Genomic DNA, 14,692 nt, shown 5'->3' with positions numbered 1-14,692 from the left:
TTGGCTGATCGTTGTGTTTATTATGGAACGATAATCGTCCGGATAGGGCGGATTCTGCCGATTATCGTTCAGTGTAATAGTACCCTTAGTCTCTCCCTGCTGTGCTGTGACTGCCTGCTGCCTGTTCTCTCCTCCACACACAGCCGACTGGCCGCCTCCATTATAAAACCTCCTAATATAGAGCGGGAGGGGCTGACATCACAGAGGGGCCTGCAGCTGATTGGACGGGCGCTAGGGATTATGGTTAATCCCTTTCTCCCGCCCAGTGACGCTCCAGACAGCATCTGCGGCTGCCCCGTCTCTTTTTTGCGAATTTTCTTAATGAATCTGCTTGAATTCGCTTTGCAGAACGAAGCGAATTGACATTGCAATTCGCAGCGAATCTTGATTTGAAATTTATGGTAAAATCCTTATAAAAATTAGAGTTTTTATTAGTTATTATTATAATAATCATCATAAACATTGCTTACCCACACTGTATCCAACAACCACCACCGCCATAAGCCAGCAAAATGTCAAGAGATCACTGGCAGCTATCTGTATAATAGAAGAAATAAAAGGTCAATATTAATACAGTATAAAAAAAACCTCTACTAGGGTAGGATCACCTTCTATGATGGTTGTCGGTCCATAAAGTTCTTTTTCCCACTAGTGGCATATTTGCTTGTTTACATTCATTCTAACATTGTCTGTTTTATCCTAAATTATACAATTTGTTTGGACAATGTAAGCGTGGGGTACGCTTGTGCATATACACAGCAGGGTACCAACATCGGAACAATGGGAGTGCATTATAGGGGAACTATCAGCAGATTAGACGAATCTAACCTGCGTATAGCACCCCCAATTGAACAGGAGACATTGAGGAGGTAAGTATGTCTCTTATCTTCATCGTCAGTGCCGTTCTGGTGCAGTTAGTAGTTTGCTCCATGGTCCGGTAAGATGGTTAGGAGAACTGAGGCACACCCGTTAGTAGTACTTGCCTACCCCCATAGGGCCCATCTGGCTTTCTCCATTTATTATAATTAGAAAGGGGTAGGTTGGCTGGGGCGGATTAGCGCTATGGGGGCAGGGCTCCTAACTGTTACACTGAACCAAACTACTAACTGCACCGAAACAGCACCGAGGATCAAGGTAAGAGACATACCTTCCTCCTCTGCATCTCCTGTACAATAGGGGGCTATCAGCAGGTTAGATTTGTCTAGCTTGCTGATAGTTCCCCTTTAAAACGTGACCCAGATCCCATGGCAAGTAAGTGGTGCCTTTCACTTGAGCGCGTCCTTAGGACACTCATGCCACGGAGCAAAGATGCCATCAACTCCTTCCCTATTACTAATTTCCCTAGACCTGCAACCAAAAGGCTGGGAGTAGTCCAAGACTTTTGTGTCCTGCTTCTTTCTTAGACACAAAATGACATCATTAATCTAGTACTGCGGCAAAGATTGGGGTCGGTAGAGGAGACCCTGGTAGTGAGTTTATTATTTTATTTTTTTTTTTTTTTTTGTAAGAAGAGATCTGTCTACTAACATGTAGGCACCTATCTACCTAGAGGAGGGTCACCTATCTACCTTCGGAGGAACCAGTCTAGCTACTGTGGGACCTGTAATTAGAAAATCCGCAGCACACCGAGGTCGTAAAGATTCGTGATTTATTGATTCATAAGTGCAGCAATCCAACAGACGCAACGTTTCGGTGATCACATATCACCATTTTCAAGTATACTGTGGGACCTGCCTACCTCCTAGGGTGTACCTATCTAACTACTGGAGTGGTCTACCCACCTACTTACAGGAGGACCTAACTACCAAATGGGATATTATTATCCTTTGGGGCACTGTAGGTGGGTAAAAGGTTAAGAAGATGCTGGAAGAGTGTAGAGGAAGAAATTCTGTGGAGACGAACCTTAGATAAGGTTCTCTAGTTATACGGTAGGGTTCCATTACGGTAAGGAGCAGACAATCAGGATATGGTAAATGTATAACATAACACTTTCTACATCTTCTTACTTTTCGTATCATGATTGTGAAAGGTCCCAGCATTTTGAACCCACGGGCAAAGTACATGGCATAACACCAACCCAGTACGAGTGCCACGGACATGGGGACAACTTCTCCATCCGTATCAGTCAAACGCAGAACAAGGATGATCAGGATCAGAAAAGAGAAGGAAATTCTGTAAATATAGCAAAGATTTTGGAGCTGTTAATAACTGTAATTGTGGTAACGCACAGATTTAGCAGATTTAGCAGAGCTAGGTGTTTCATTTGGTTCGGAGTGCAGAAGTATTACAAGGTGTTGTGTGCAGCTTTCCATAGGACTGCAAGTAAATTTATCATGGTGCACAAAATAAATTCACCTCTGCTCAGTATATCATCGGGGTAATCTGTATACTACAACTAACATTCTGTTGTAGTGATCAGAGAGAACTCAGATCCTGGCCATTTAACATCTTAGATGCCTAAGTCAATAACAAAGCATCTAAGGGGTTCGACAGAAAGAGGGGATTCCATTCCTTCCGCCATCAAAGACTCCCAGACCAGTGTTATGCTTAGAATAGCAGATTATACAGTGTGCATTACCAGTGCATGTCAAGACCCCTAATAGGACTAAAAAAAAAGTTTATATATATAAAAACTTCTTTAGAACCAATGGAGCCACGTCACAGAGGGGACTGGAGGTGTCACACCAGTTCTTCATACCCGGCCGGTGCTCGGCAATAGACCAGCGTTGTGCACGAGAACCCCGCGACGGCGCCAATCCATTCATGTTAAAAACAAAAAACAATGTACTAGTGGTACATTTGCTTTAAGCTGCTATCTCACCTGATTATGTTGAATGGATCCCTCCAGAATGTGCTGCTCACAAAGTATTTTATACCCATTCTGCAGGTCTGCTTCACCTAGAGAGAAAAAAAAACAAAAACACATTTTTTTGCAAGAGTTTAGACCAGATAAAGGAATTCAGAATGGCCCGTGAGTAGACAAGATGACCCCCCCCCCCCCCCCCCCAATTGGCCCGGTCTCTTCCATGAGCTTAATTACAACAGGAGTGTGAGGGGCAGAGAGGGGTGGGGAGGACCATCTCTATTTCAAGGTGACACTTAAAGTGGGTCACTGTCTTATAGTGTTTATTAAAAATGCCCTCTTAACCCTTACTGATTGGTGCTCAGAAACATCTTGGCTGTAGGACCCACTCTCACCTCACTTAGCAAAAGTATTAGGGCCCCAATGACTGAAATGACCTCACCAACAAGTCTTAGATGATCGTCATATGTCAAATAAGCTTCCTGGAGATAGAAAAGAGACGTTCAATAAGAGTAGGTCAAGGAAACTCAACAATGATCCATTTACATCTCCAACTGAAATACAGGAATATTCTGTTTTCTTGATGTCAAAGTAAACTCCACCACTTTTGGTTGCCTTAAAACTAAAACTCACTTTTTGTGAGGTCTCCAGAACTGGACACAGTATTTCAGATGTGATGTCACTAGAGCTTTATACAGTGGGATCAAAACCTTCCTCTTACTACTGGCTATACCTCTAACTATACAGCCCAGCATACCATTATATATACACCCCAGCATACAGTTATATATATACAGCCCAGCATACCATTATATATACAGCCCAGCATGCCATTATATATATATACAGCCCAGCATACCGTTATATATATACAGCCCAGCATACCACTATATATACAGCCCAGCATACCATTATATATACACCCCAGCATACAGTTATATATATACAGCCCAGCATGCCATTATATATATATATATATATATATATATATACAGCCCAGCATACCATTATATATATATACAGCCCAGCATACCACTATATATACAGCCCAGCATACCACTATATATACAGCCCAGCATACCACTATATATACAGCCCAGCATACCATTATATATACACCCCAGCATACAGTTATATATATACAGCCCAGCATACCATTATATATATATATATACAGCCCAGCATACCACTATATATACAGCCCAGCATACCGTTATATATATATACAGCCCAGCATACCACTATATATACAGCCCCGCATACCATTATTTATATACAGCCCAATATACCATTATATATATATATAGCCCAGCATACCGTTATATACAGTCCAGCATACCACTATATATACAGCCCAGCATACCACTACATATACATATATATATATATATATATATATATACAGCCCAGCATACCATTATATATATACAGCCCAGCATACCATTATATATACAGCCCAGCATACCATTATGTATATATATATATATATACAGCCCAGCATACTATTATATATACAGCCCCGCATACCATTATTTATATACAGCCCAATATACCATTATATATATACAGCCCAGCGTACGATCATTTATATACAGCCCAATATACCATTATATATACAGCCCAGCATACCATTATATATATATATATATATATATATATATATATATATATAGCCCAGCATACCATCATATATACAGCCCAGCATACCATTATATATATATATATATATATATATATATATATATATATATATATATAAAAACACATACAGCCCAGCATACAAATATATATATATTCCTTCTCTCCAAGTGCATTATTTTATATTCGGAAACATTGAACTGCAGTTTCCTCTGTGTTAACCACATATCTAGTAACGGTAAATCATTTACCAAATTACTGACACCACTATGAAGAACAGTATAACTAGTTGTTAGGAGTCCAATATTGGCTTCATTGAGCTGGATACTGTAATTGGAACCTACGGGTAACATCGCCATCAACATCACATTCCCTTTCACTTATTATTAGGGATGAGCGAATAGTGAGATATTCGAATATCCCGCGAATATACGAATATTCGATCCCATTAAAGTCTATGGGAACAAGTTTTCGATTAGTGAAAAACATCTATTTGACCATTTGGACGGTGAAACCGGAAGCTGGGGGATTTTAACGCTTATCAAATATCCGCGGGATATTCGTACGAATATTGAATATTCGAATGTCTCACTATTAGATCGAATATCTGTTCAATCGAACAGTATTCGCTCATCTACTTATTATACATGAGTTATCTGTGCCCCACCTTCAGAGTTTTCTGAACTAACAGAGTTATATCTCTGTTGTCTGTGTTATTGTCTTCTCGCTGCTTTAGAGGACGGTTGGCACAACATATAGAGAAACAGATCATATATAGAATATAGATCAGACCCAGGAACCAGGTGTATGGACGTCCGGTGGAGTTCCATTTCTTTTGCAGTAGTTCCTTAACCGGGGGAATGTTCAGTATTTTATGAGCCTATGAGATATAAGAGATTGTCAGGCACAAAGATATCTGGGGAAATCTTAAACTCTTCTTACTGCCACCCAGTGGTGTAAAACAACAAATAGTCCATACTTACCCCATCTCGCTCCATTTGCTTCTTTCACTGTGCAATCTTCCAATGCTGGCCGTGCTCCCATTCTGCTGGCTTCCATCAACGTCCTTCTCTCCACTTCACCAATCAAAGGACTATGCAGGGAGTTGGACTCCAGCAGATGCAGACAGAATGGGAACAAAGCCAGGATCGCAAGATGGTCCAGCTGGGGGGGATGGGGACGAAACAAGGGGAAGGTAAGTATGGTGTTTGTTGTTTTATGCCATGGAGGGGCAATAGGAAGAGTTGACAACCTCTTTGAGAGAGCATCTTTATTCCCATGAATGTCGGGCACAAGAAGAATGAGGTTATTACTACGATTCCTATGTCTTACCTGGCTCTTGTTGGCTGATGCAATTAACTCAAGCACCGACTGCTCATCTCCCCAAGAATCGATTTCCGACATGTCGTACATCATGGTGGTGACAGGACCAAATGTATAGTGGATCTTTCTTTTCTTTTGAACTAGGTGCTGGAACATCTGCGAGTTGACACAGAGGAGAATCAGATGTCTCATTGAAGTCTGTGGAAAAGGTTTCTTGGGTATGGTGGACCATGTAAGACCAAGAAAATATTATAAACTCACAACCACATTTCCTTCTACGACGGCCAACTTCAGTGGTGTAAGTCCCTGTGCATTGGGAACGTCAATAGGAGTTCTTCCACCATCCTGGGATAAGAGGAAGTCAAACATCTGACACGATAGATTCTTGTTGGGTTGAAGAACAAGGATGTGTAGGACTGTGTTGCCTACGGAGATGTAAAAACAATAGAAATGCCATTGTGCAGTGTTGTAAGGGGTAAAATTGAGATACGGTACATCACAGTGTAGACATTATATTTCCATTATGGACTGGTGATACGTCCCCTTCTACCAATTCTTTCAGCAGGAATGGTGTCACCATTGTCGGTTTGGTAGGGGATCGGAAAAAAGCAATCAATGTCTGAGCAGTGGTGTTGCGCAGACTTGAGAAAAGTGTCCAAACCCTCAGTATTCAGCTCACAGCGTCTTGAAAAGTTGCACAGTATATCGTCGAAGAAAGTCCTGAAAAACATGGATACACCCATAAGCCATAGGCAGGATCCATGTTTTCATGGGAGCCCTATGACGGCGTCCAATTTGGCCACTTTTCTGAATTTCACTCAACCCTACTGAATAGCAGTTGTAATATGAAGTAAAGGATATTCGGGACACTTATTGGTAAATGTGTTCTGTGCACTTTGAGCATTGGGGAGGCTATACCCAAAGAAGCAGCCTCTATTTGGGTAGATGAGAAGATGACAGCAAGCTCTGTAGCCTTTAGTGGTTTGAGTCCTGTGAGCCAGTAGACTGGACACAAACAGAGGCTAGAGGGGAGGCTCTAAAAAGTAAGTGTGGTTAAGATAGAAGTCCTTCTCTTGCATACATGGAAGGGGCAAGTCATGAGGCGAGCTGAACCTGAGGCAAGATAGTAATTGGTAGATAATGATCTAAAGAGGTTCAGTTGTTCTTGCTGTAGTTGCCCATGTGATGCTGTGCTGGAGTAGTTCCGCTCCCAATTCCACAAACTGAATAATTTACATATTATTTAAACTGCAGATTTAACTAAAGTGGCGCTGAGGATAAAGGTAAGAAAATTACCTCCAGCCCTATGGAAACATAACAGCAGTTTCCAAATGTTCAAGTACTTGCACCGTGTATGGGTATTGGGCATGTTGAAATTTCCAACGTGCGTAACTGCTGCTTTTCCCCCCTACAACATGTCACTAAAAAACCCATTAAGTTCACATTACGAAATCCGTGTGGATAAGCTCCGGCGGCTTCCTTGTGCACCCGCATATCCCACCCCCCCCCTTGCTTGAACATCTGCCCATCCCAAAGGCTTCATTCTATGGCCCGGCGGATTCCATCATCCGCCCAAGGACTTGACATGTCAATTTTTTTTTGGGGGCGGATGGCGGAATCTGCCTGAATAGAATGGAGCCTATGGGATGGGCAGATCTTCAAGCAGGAGTGCAGAGGGGCAAGTGCATGGAATCCGCTGGAGTTTATCTACATGGATTCTGTAGTGTGAACACGCCCTAAAGGAGTACTCTGGTGGAAAAAAATTCTTTCAAATCAACTAGTGCCAAAAAGTTATATAGATTTGTAATTTTCTTATATTTAAAAATCTCAATCCTTCCAGTACTTATCAGTTGCTGTATGTCCTGCAGGAAGTGGTGTATTCTTTCCAGTCTGACACAGTGCTCTCTGCTGCCACCTCTGTCCATTACAGAAACTGTCCAGAGCAGCAGATGTTTTCTATGGGGATTTGCTGCTGCTCTGGACAGTTCCCGACATGAACAGAGGTGGCAGCAGAGAGCACTGTGTCACACTGGATAGAATACACCACTTTCTGCAGGACCAACAGCAGCTGATGAGTACTGTTTTTTTAAATAGAAGTAATTTATAAATCTATATAATTTTCTCTGCAGTACCCCTTTAAGAAATTGTCTAGTTTCTACAACCCATATTCATATGTCCTTTTAGGAAAGTTTGAATTAAGGGCTCATTCACACGATCCGTGCCACGATCCGGAAGAGGATCGCGGCACGGATCCCCTAGCTGGAGCCCCCACTGCCACCCGGCAAGGATTAAGACTCCCCTTCTTATTTTTTCGCGGTGCGGGTTGCAGCATGGATCATGTGAATGGCCACATTCACTTCAAGGAGCCCTAACATTGTCTGTGGTTGTGGATCCGCGACCACGGACAATTTCCCGGGACGTGTGAATAAGGCCTAATAGCGGTGGGCATTTTGTTCGGAATCCTCATCTCTCTCTCCTTGGAGGACCTGCCCTGCCTGCATTACACAGATAGATAGATACCTGTTTTAAATGGGCATTGCGTAATGTTTAATTTGTCCTGAGATGGCGCTGCAGGGAAAACTAACACTACTAGATTTCTCCACACATTCCACCTAATTGCTGGGTTACTAGCAGGAGGTCACTTTGTGATGAGATTATTGCTGTGCTACTCACAAATAGATTGTCCAAAGTGGAGAACTCCTTTAACAAAAAAAAAAAAGAGGACATTCTGGAGAAATACTATAGTGACTAGAAATTATACCCAACCTATTAGGCATGAATAATTACCAACATTCTGATTATAGTCTACAGGTCTACAACATAGTCCAAATTTCCCTTACCCCAAGAATCCTTGGCCTGGAGATCAGCGCCATGATCCAGAAGTATCTTCACAATCTCAGTGTCCCCTACACAAGCGGCAAAGGTCAGTATGTGTTCTCCTAGAAGATATTCAGTCCATGTGTTAAGGCATGCCAGGTAACACTGTGTATAAAGACTCACACAATACATACAGCAATTTCAGAACTTTGTTGTATACTACTGGGGCAGTTGGGTAGCCGTTCCCGGCTCGAGTTACATTATTTTGTAAGAGTCTGTGGAACCTCAACTCACAGTCTCAAAACGCGGAACTAGCCAGATAGCCCTCCAGGGAAGGACCTAGCCAAGGGATGTCTCCTGGAAGGAGAGAACCAAAGCCAGGTATCCACCCACAGACAGCTGTTTCAGGGTGTTGCCCCTCATCAGTGTGGAGCAGGATTCTGACTAGGTGGGGGCGATGTATAGTGGACCACCACCACAAAACGAAAACGATCACTGACTTTAGGGAGAGAAGCTAAAGAAACTGTAGGCTGCTGGATAAAGTGCTCAACACATTGAAAACCTAGGAGCACTGCTCCACGGAGCCTCAATTTGGGTCTCAAAAAAACGGGACTAGCCAGATAACTCTCTAAAGAAGGACCTAGCCAAGGGATGGCTCCTTTATTGAGTTACAGTGGCCGGTTTAGAAATCTCTTTGAACCCTTAGATGTAGTGGTCAACAGCGTCATCGACCATTAAGGCCATATTCCATTATTTAGCAGTTTTTGAGGACCGCATATTACCCTCACAATTGTCTGCAATCCGAAAAAGAAAAAAAATAGTCCATATTTTTTGCAGGAAGGCGATGGTCAAATTAAGTTGATCCGTATTTTTTCGCAAATTTTACAGACATTTTTTCCGTAAAAATTACGGATCTTCAAAAATTACGGGCACTCCCATAGAATTAGACTGAATCTGTGATACAATGTAGGCCCGTACTGTGACTAGCCCTAAATTTGTCTGGAATTGTGGATAAAATTACAGAACGTGTGAATAAGGCCTAAGTCTATGTTTTGCCGCTCATAATTCTTGCTTTGTTGATCGAGAAAGAGATTTAAGTAAGAAAATTATAGGAAAAACCATCTCCGTCTTACATCTTCTTGGCTACACAGGTAATCCTCTTATGTTCCCACACTTACCGAAGTAAAAGAGATTTTTCTTATTAAGTGCAAAGAAGGTCCCTGTAGCTCGAGGTGAAGAGACGTCGGCTCCTCTATGTATCAGCGTAAGAACCAGGTTTATGTTCTGATTTACAGCCGCTATATGCAGTGCAGTCTGACCTGGAAAATACGACGTATGTATAAGACCAGAGGAAGGGGAAACCCAGAGACCCACCGGCTGCAGTGTATTGTGGGGTTCTGGCCTTTCCCCTTCTTAGTCCCCTGACTAACTTGATTATACACAGTCCTTGATTATACACAGTCTGTTCACAGTCTGTTCAGGCTATACTGAGACTTCTGATGCTCTGCAGTGCCCAAGCTATGAGGTTCCATCCAGTTTGGTGCAGCCCCCTCATCTACTCTATTGACCAGGCCTGGCCAGAAACCCAGTAGGTCTTGGACCATATTTACTCCCTTATTCACTCTTTGCCTCTAATACTTAAAGTGTCACCGTCATTAAAAAATTTTATTGCATAAATCAATAGTACAGGCGATGTAATTGGGTTTATTAGCCAAAAAATGAATATTTATCATGAAAAAGGAGTTTGAAGCTCTCCCCCCTGTCTTTATGGTTTTCCTATGGAGACAGAAAGTAGAGGAAGCAAAACAGGACAACAAAGAGTTAATTTACATTCACATCACAGGCTCTCTCCTCTGACAGTCACCACTGACCTCTCTGACCTCTGAATGGCACTGTGAATAGCTCCCCCTCTGAGTAATCCTTTGTTCTCGGCTCTCAGCTGCCCGCTAATCTCGCTCCTTCCCCCTCCCCCCCTCCCCTCTTCAAAGACCAGACATATCCGACTGATGGAAAAACAGTCGAGATTTCCTGATTCTGAGCAGTGGATGACAGAAAGGAGAGGAGGGGGTGACCTGGGAAAAGCCTTTTTACATGCAGATAATGGCATATTTGGCTAATAAACCCAATTACAAAGTTTCTTAAAATCGCCTGGACTATTGATTTCTGCAAAAAAAATTAACGACAGTGACTCTTTAAAGATTATGTAACCCTCTCAATTATTTGCACTATTGACATGGTGTAGATTCTTATCAAGATTTACGCCTGCGGGCATGATAAACAAGGTGCAGGAGGAGGCCTCTTAGGATGACCCCTTTGTAGAAAACCATAAACTACAAGATTAAAAACCACTAGACAAGATGTGCGATGGGGTAGGTTACCTTTATAGAGGTCGGAGGTCATTGGCTGGTTGATTAGCTGAGGGGCCTCATCCAATAGAATCTCCACAGCTTCCAGGTTTTCGGCTTGGACTGCCAAGTGCAATGCCGTCTCTCCCACCGCTCCTGTGTAGGTATAGAGAGATGAATACCATACTGCTATTCAGTTTGTGTTTTCGAACATCTACTCATGCTTCAAGGCTCTTTAAAAAGGAATTTGTAAATAGGTTTATTCCATCTTAAATGTGGCAGCATAAATTAGTGACAGAAATGCTGAACAGATCGGTGTATTACCTACATCATTCTGTTCAGCCGTTCTCCTAATCTGCAGGACAATAGGATTTTGGCCACACCCTTCCTCCCGCCCTTCAGCTGCTGATTGACAGTTGACGGCCTATACACAGCATGGATAGATAACTGCCAATCAGCAGCTGGTGGGCGGAGTTTTCTGCTTCTCATGAATATCCAGGGCTACTGGGCTCATGCACATAATGGAGAGGACTACTTATTGTCCATTTATTCAGGAGGATACAAGTGAAACATCATTCTGTTCAGCTTCTTTATCACTAGTTTATGCCACCCTGAGATAGCACAGCCTAAACCTACTCACAGAGTCTCACAGTGAAACTACCTCTAATAGGTGTCCCCAGATAATAAGCTCTTTTCCTTCTGGAAGAGGGTATCTTTGCTGAAGGTAGACTATAGCATAGGCCTGTGCAGTATAGAAGGTTATTGGAAGACAGACTTATCTTTAGTCACTGACTGGATATAATTCAGCTACTACCTGCTGCTCCACATTGTGCTGTGATTTCCTGCTGTGGTAGGGGAAAAGAGAGTGAGAGAGCTGCCCTCACCATCATATGCCATATGAGTGCAGACCGTAGTGGGGGGGGGGGGGATTTCCAGGCAAAACAGATTGAGGTTCTATCCACAGCTGTTCAGAGTCTGCACTACACAGTGAATGGGGGCGGAAGCAGTGGTCTCCGTTCACTGTATAGTGGTGGAGACCTGTAAGTGTAGCTCAACCCCTGTTTAAGTTAAAGGCAGCTTAGCTGCAGTAACAATGTCTGACTACTACACAGCGAACAAAGAAAACTGCTTCCAGTCCCCTCAAGTTATATAAATTTGTAATTTACTTCTAATTAAAAATCTCCAGTCTTTCAGTACTTATCTGCTGCTGTATGTCCTGCAGGAAGTGGTGTATTCTTTCCAGTCTAAAACAGTGCTCTCTGCTGCCATCTTTGTCCATGTCTGGAACTGTCCAGAGCAGGAGAGGTTTTCTATGGGGATTTGCTGCTGCTCTGGACAGTTCCTGATATGGACAGAGGTGGCAGCAAAGAGGACTGTGTCAGACTGGAGAGAATACACCACTTCCTGTAGGACATACAGCAGCTAATAAGTACTGGTAGACCGGAGATTTTTTATAAGAATTAAATTGCAAACTGATGACAGTTCATCTAAAATATTCCCCCGACCCTAAACACCCCTCCCCCCGCCACTGCCCGATTACCCTTTAAAGTGACTTTTGTGGGTGTTAAACAGCTGATTCTTGGTAATAAATGGGCACTGGCTTTAAAAATAATAAAAAAAAAAGTCACAGAGGCATATCAAAAGTTTTGAGCAGTCAGGGTGTTCAGACCATCACCATCACCACCAGGAGAAGTAGCCGGAGTCGGTGCACAGTGCGTTCACTCCTGGCTCCATGTCACCTGACCTGGACTGACTTTCAGTGTAAGTCTATGGGGGTCCTCCTAGGTCTCAGACACAGAACGTGAGCGGAGCGTGCGGCAGCGTAGTTGTTTCCCGGCTTCCTCTACCGATCAGTCACGGTCTGGACACTCTGACTGATAAAACCTTTTGATGTGTTCAAAAGTTTTTTGTAAAGACAGGTACACTTTACAGATAAGGATTTACAGCCTAAAATATTCAGGGTTGTAAACAGGAATAAAAAATTTATTTGGAATGATAGAAAGGGAGGTGAGTGAAGCCAGTAACCCTGAGTGCACGCACCATCCTCACACAGGGGGAGATCTGTAAATCCAGCGAAGGAGCAGGAACCCGGCGGCCTCCAGAATTATCATACAGTAGGCTCGGACTATATGGGGTTGCCATGTAAGGGGCCTATTCCACGGAGCGATAATCGGGCGATTATCGCTCCGTTGAATAGAGACAACGATCACCCAATGATCGTGTCATCGGGCGGGCGAGCGACGATTCAAGCAGCACCATACTTTACCTATCCAGGCTGCAGGTCTTCCCCTGCGCTCCTCTTCCTCCTGGTCCCACACGCAGCAGCAGCTTCGATTAGCTGTTAGCTGACAGGCCGCTCAGCCAATCACTGGCCAGGACTGCTGCGGCCAGTGATTGGCTGAGCGGTCTGTCAGCTCAGAAAGGCCGCACCAAAGCTGCTGCTGTGCACGGAACCGGGAGGAAGAGGAGCACAGGAGAAGACCTGCAGCCTGGAAAGGTAATGTGTGGTGTTTAACAAGGGCTGCAAGGACATCGGTAACGATTATCGGGCCTTGGAATAGGCGGCATTGCAGGAAATTAAAGAACTGTAGCCATATTACCCATAGTTTAACGGGGACCTACAGAAAAAAATTCAACTGGTGTCAGAAAGTTATATAGATTTGTAATTTATTTCTATTTATAAATCTCCAGTCTTCCCGTACTTATGAACTGCTGTATGTACTGCAGGAAGTGGTGTATTCTCTCCAGTCTGACACAGTGCTCTCTGCTGCCACCTTTGTCCATGTCAGGAACTGTCCAGAGCAGCAGCAAATCCCCATAGAAAACCTCTCCTGCTCTGGACAGTTCTTGACATGAACAGAGGTTGAAAGAATACAATTTTGATGGCATTCCCTTTATAAGCTTGTGCGGTCTTTGTAACAAGGGGTGGGTGGGGGTGTGGGACTCCGTTTTGTCCAATTCAGAGAGATCCTGTACACCCAGAGGATATAAATAAGGGGCGTTCGGGTTTGGCCACCTCAGAAAGCCAACGTGATCAGAATTACTCTAGAATTTCTATGATACTGGATAGACCATGGGGGAGATTTATCAAACATGGTGTAAAGTGAAACTGACTCAGTTGCCCCTAGCAACCAATCAGATTCCACCTTTCATTGCTCACAGACTCTTTGGAAAATGAAAGGTGGAATCTGATTGGTTGCTAGGGGCGACTGAGCCAGTCTCACTTTACACCATGTTTGATAAATCTCCCCCAATGTATTGGTGGATATCATGGTCAGCATGGCTATTGTCTTGCTGTCCCTTTAGAATGACAGTGTTCAAGGTGGCAAGAAAATAATGCAATCCCATAGGGTTTGGCCAGAACCATGCTGGGGGGTAATACTCTCACCTCTCTGGAATGGGTCACAGTTCTCATCTTCAAGAAGTTCCTTTAGTAGTCGAATATCATTTTCCTGTGCAGCCCGCAGGAGCGGAAGGTCTTGAATCCTGGGATAAGAAGGTGCGGAATCATATAATAGATAGTAATATCACCATAACTGTGGCCAATAGTGGCCTTGAGTTGTACTTTTGCAATATCCGGAGGGCAGGGGGTTCGATATCTGTGCTCCAGGGTGTGGGATGGTTATTTGCTTTTTATATGATCACTACATCCCAATGGCAACAACACCAGACTAGACAAGCTCTAGTACGGGCTGAAATTGCGGCACAGATTCTCCCATAGAAGTTAATGGAAGTGGCCGTAATTTTTGCAGATGTGTCATTTTTT

The 14,692-nt window shown here is 43.3% G+C and overlaps 1 protein-coding gene across 1 annotated transcript in view; it reads right to left on the bottom strand.

The window, feature by feature from the left end:
* LOC138799964 (transient receptor potential cation channel subfamily V member 6-like) overlaps positions 1-14,692 on the bottom strand; it is a 31,036-nt gene that overhangs the window by 12,286 nt on the left and 4,058 nt on the right. Inside the window, exons 2-12 of the mRNA XM_069981768.1 lie at positions 14,315-14,412; positions 10,960-11,082; positions 9,760-9,900; positions 8,605-8,703; positions 6,026-6,189; positions 5,774-5,920; positions 5,109-5,321; positions 3,199-3,285; positions 2,822-2,898; positions 2,007-2,172; positions 471-537 (exon numbers count right to left, since the gene is read on the bottom strand). Coding sequence (XP_069837869.1) covers positions 471-537; positions 2,007-2,172; positions 2,822-2,898; positions 3,199-3,285; positions 5,109-5,321; positions 5,774-5,920; positions 6,026-6,189; positions 8,605-8,703; positions 9,760-9,900; positions 10,960-11,082; positions 14,315-14,412 — 1,382 coding nt within the window. The remainder of the gene's footprint in view (positions 1-470; positions 538-2,006; positions 2,173-2,821; positions 2,899-3,198; positions 3,286-5,108; positions 5,322-5,773; positions 5,921-6,025; positions 6,190-8,604; positions 8,704-9,759; positions 9,901-10,959; positions 11,083-14,314; positions 14,413-14,692) is intronic.

Source organism: Dendropsophus ebraccatus, chromosome 8 (assembly GCF_027789765.1).
Source record: "Dendropsophus ebraccatus isolate aDenEbr1 chromosome 8, aDenEbr1.pat, whole genome shotgun sequence".
NCBI lineage: Eukaryota > Metazoa > Chordata > Amphibia > Anura > Hylidae > Dendropsophus > Dendropsophus ebraccatus.
Note: the sequence above shows the minus strand (reverse complement) of the source record. Positions and strands in the feature narration are given on the sequence as shown.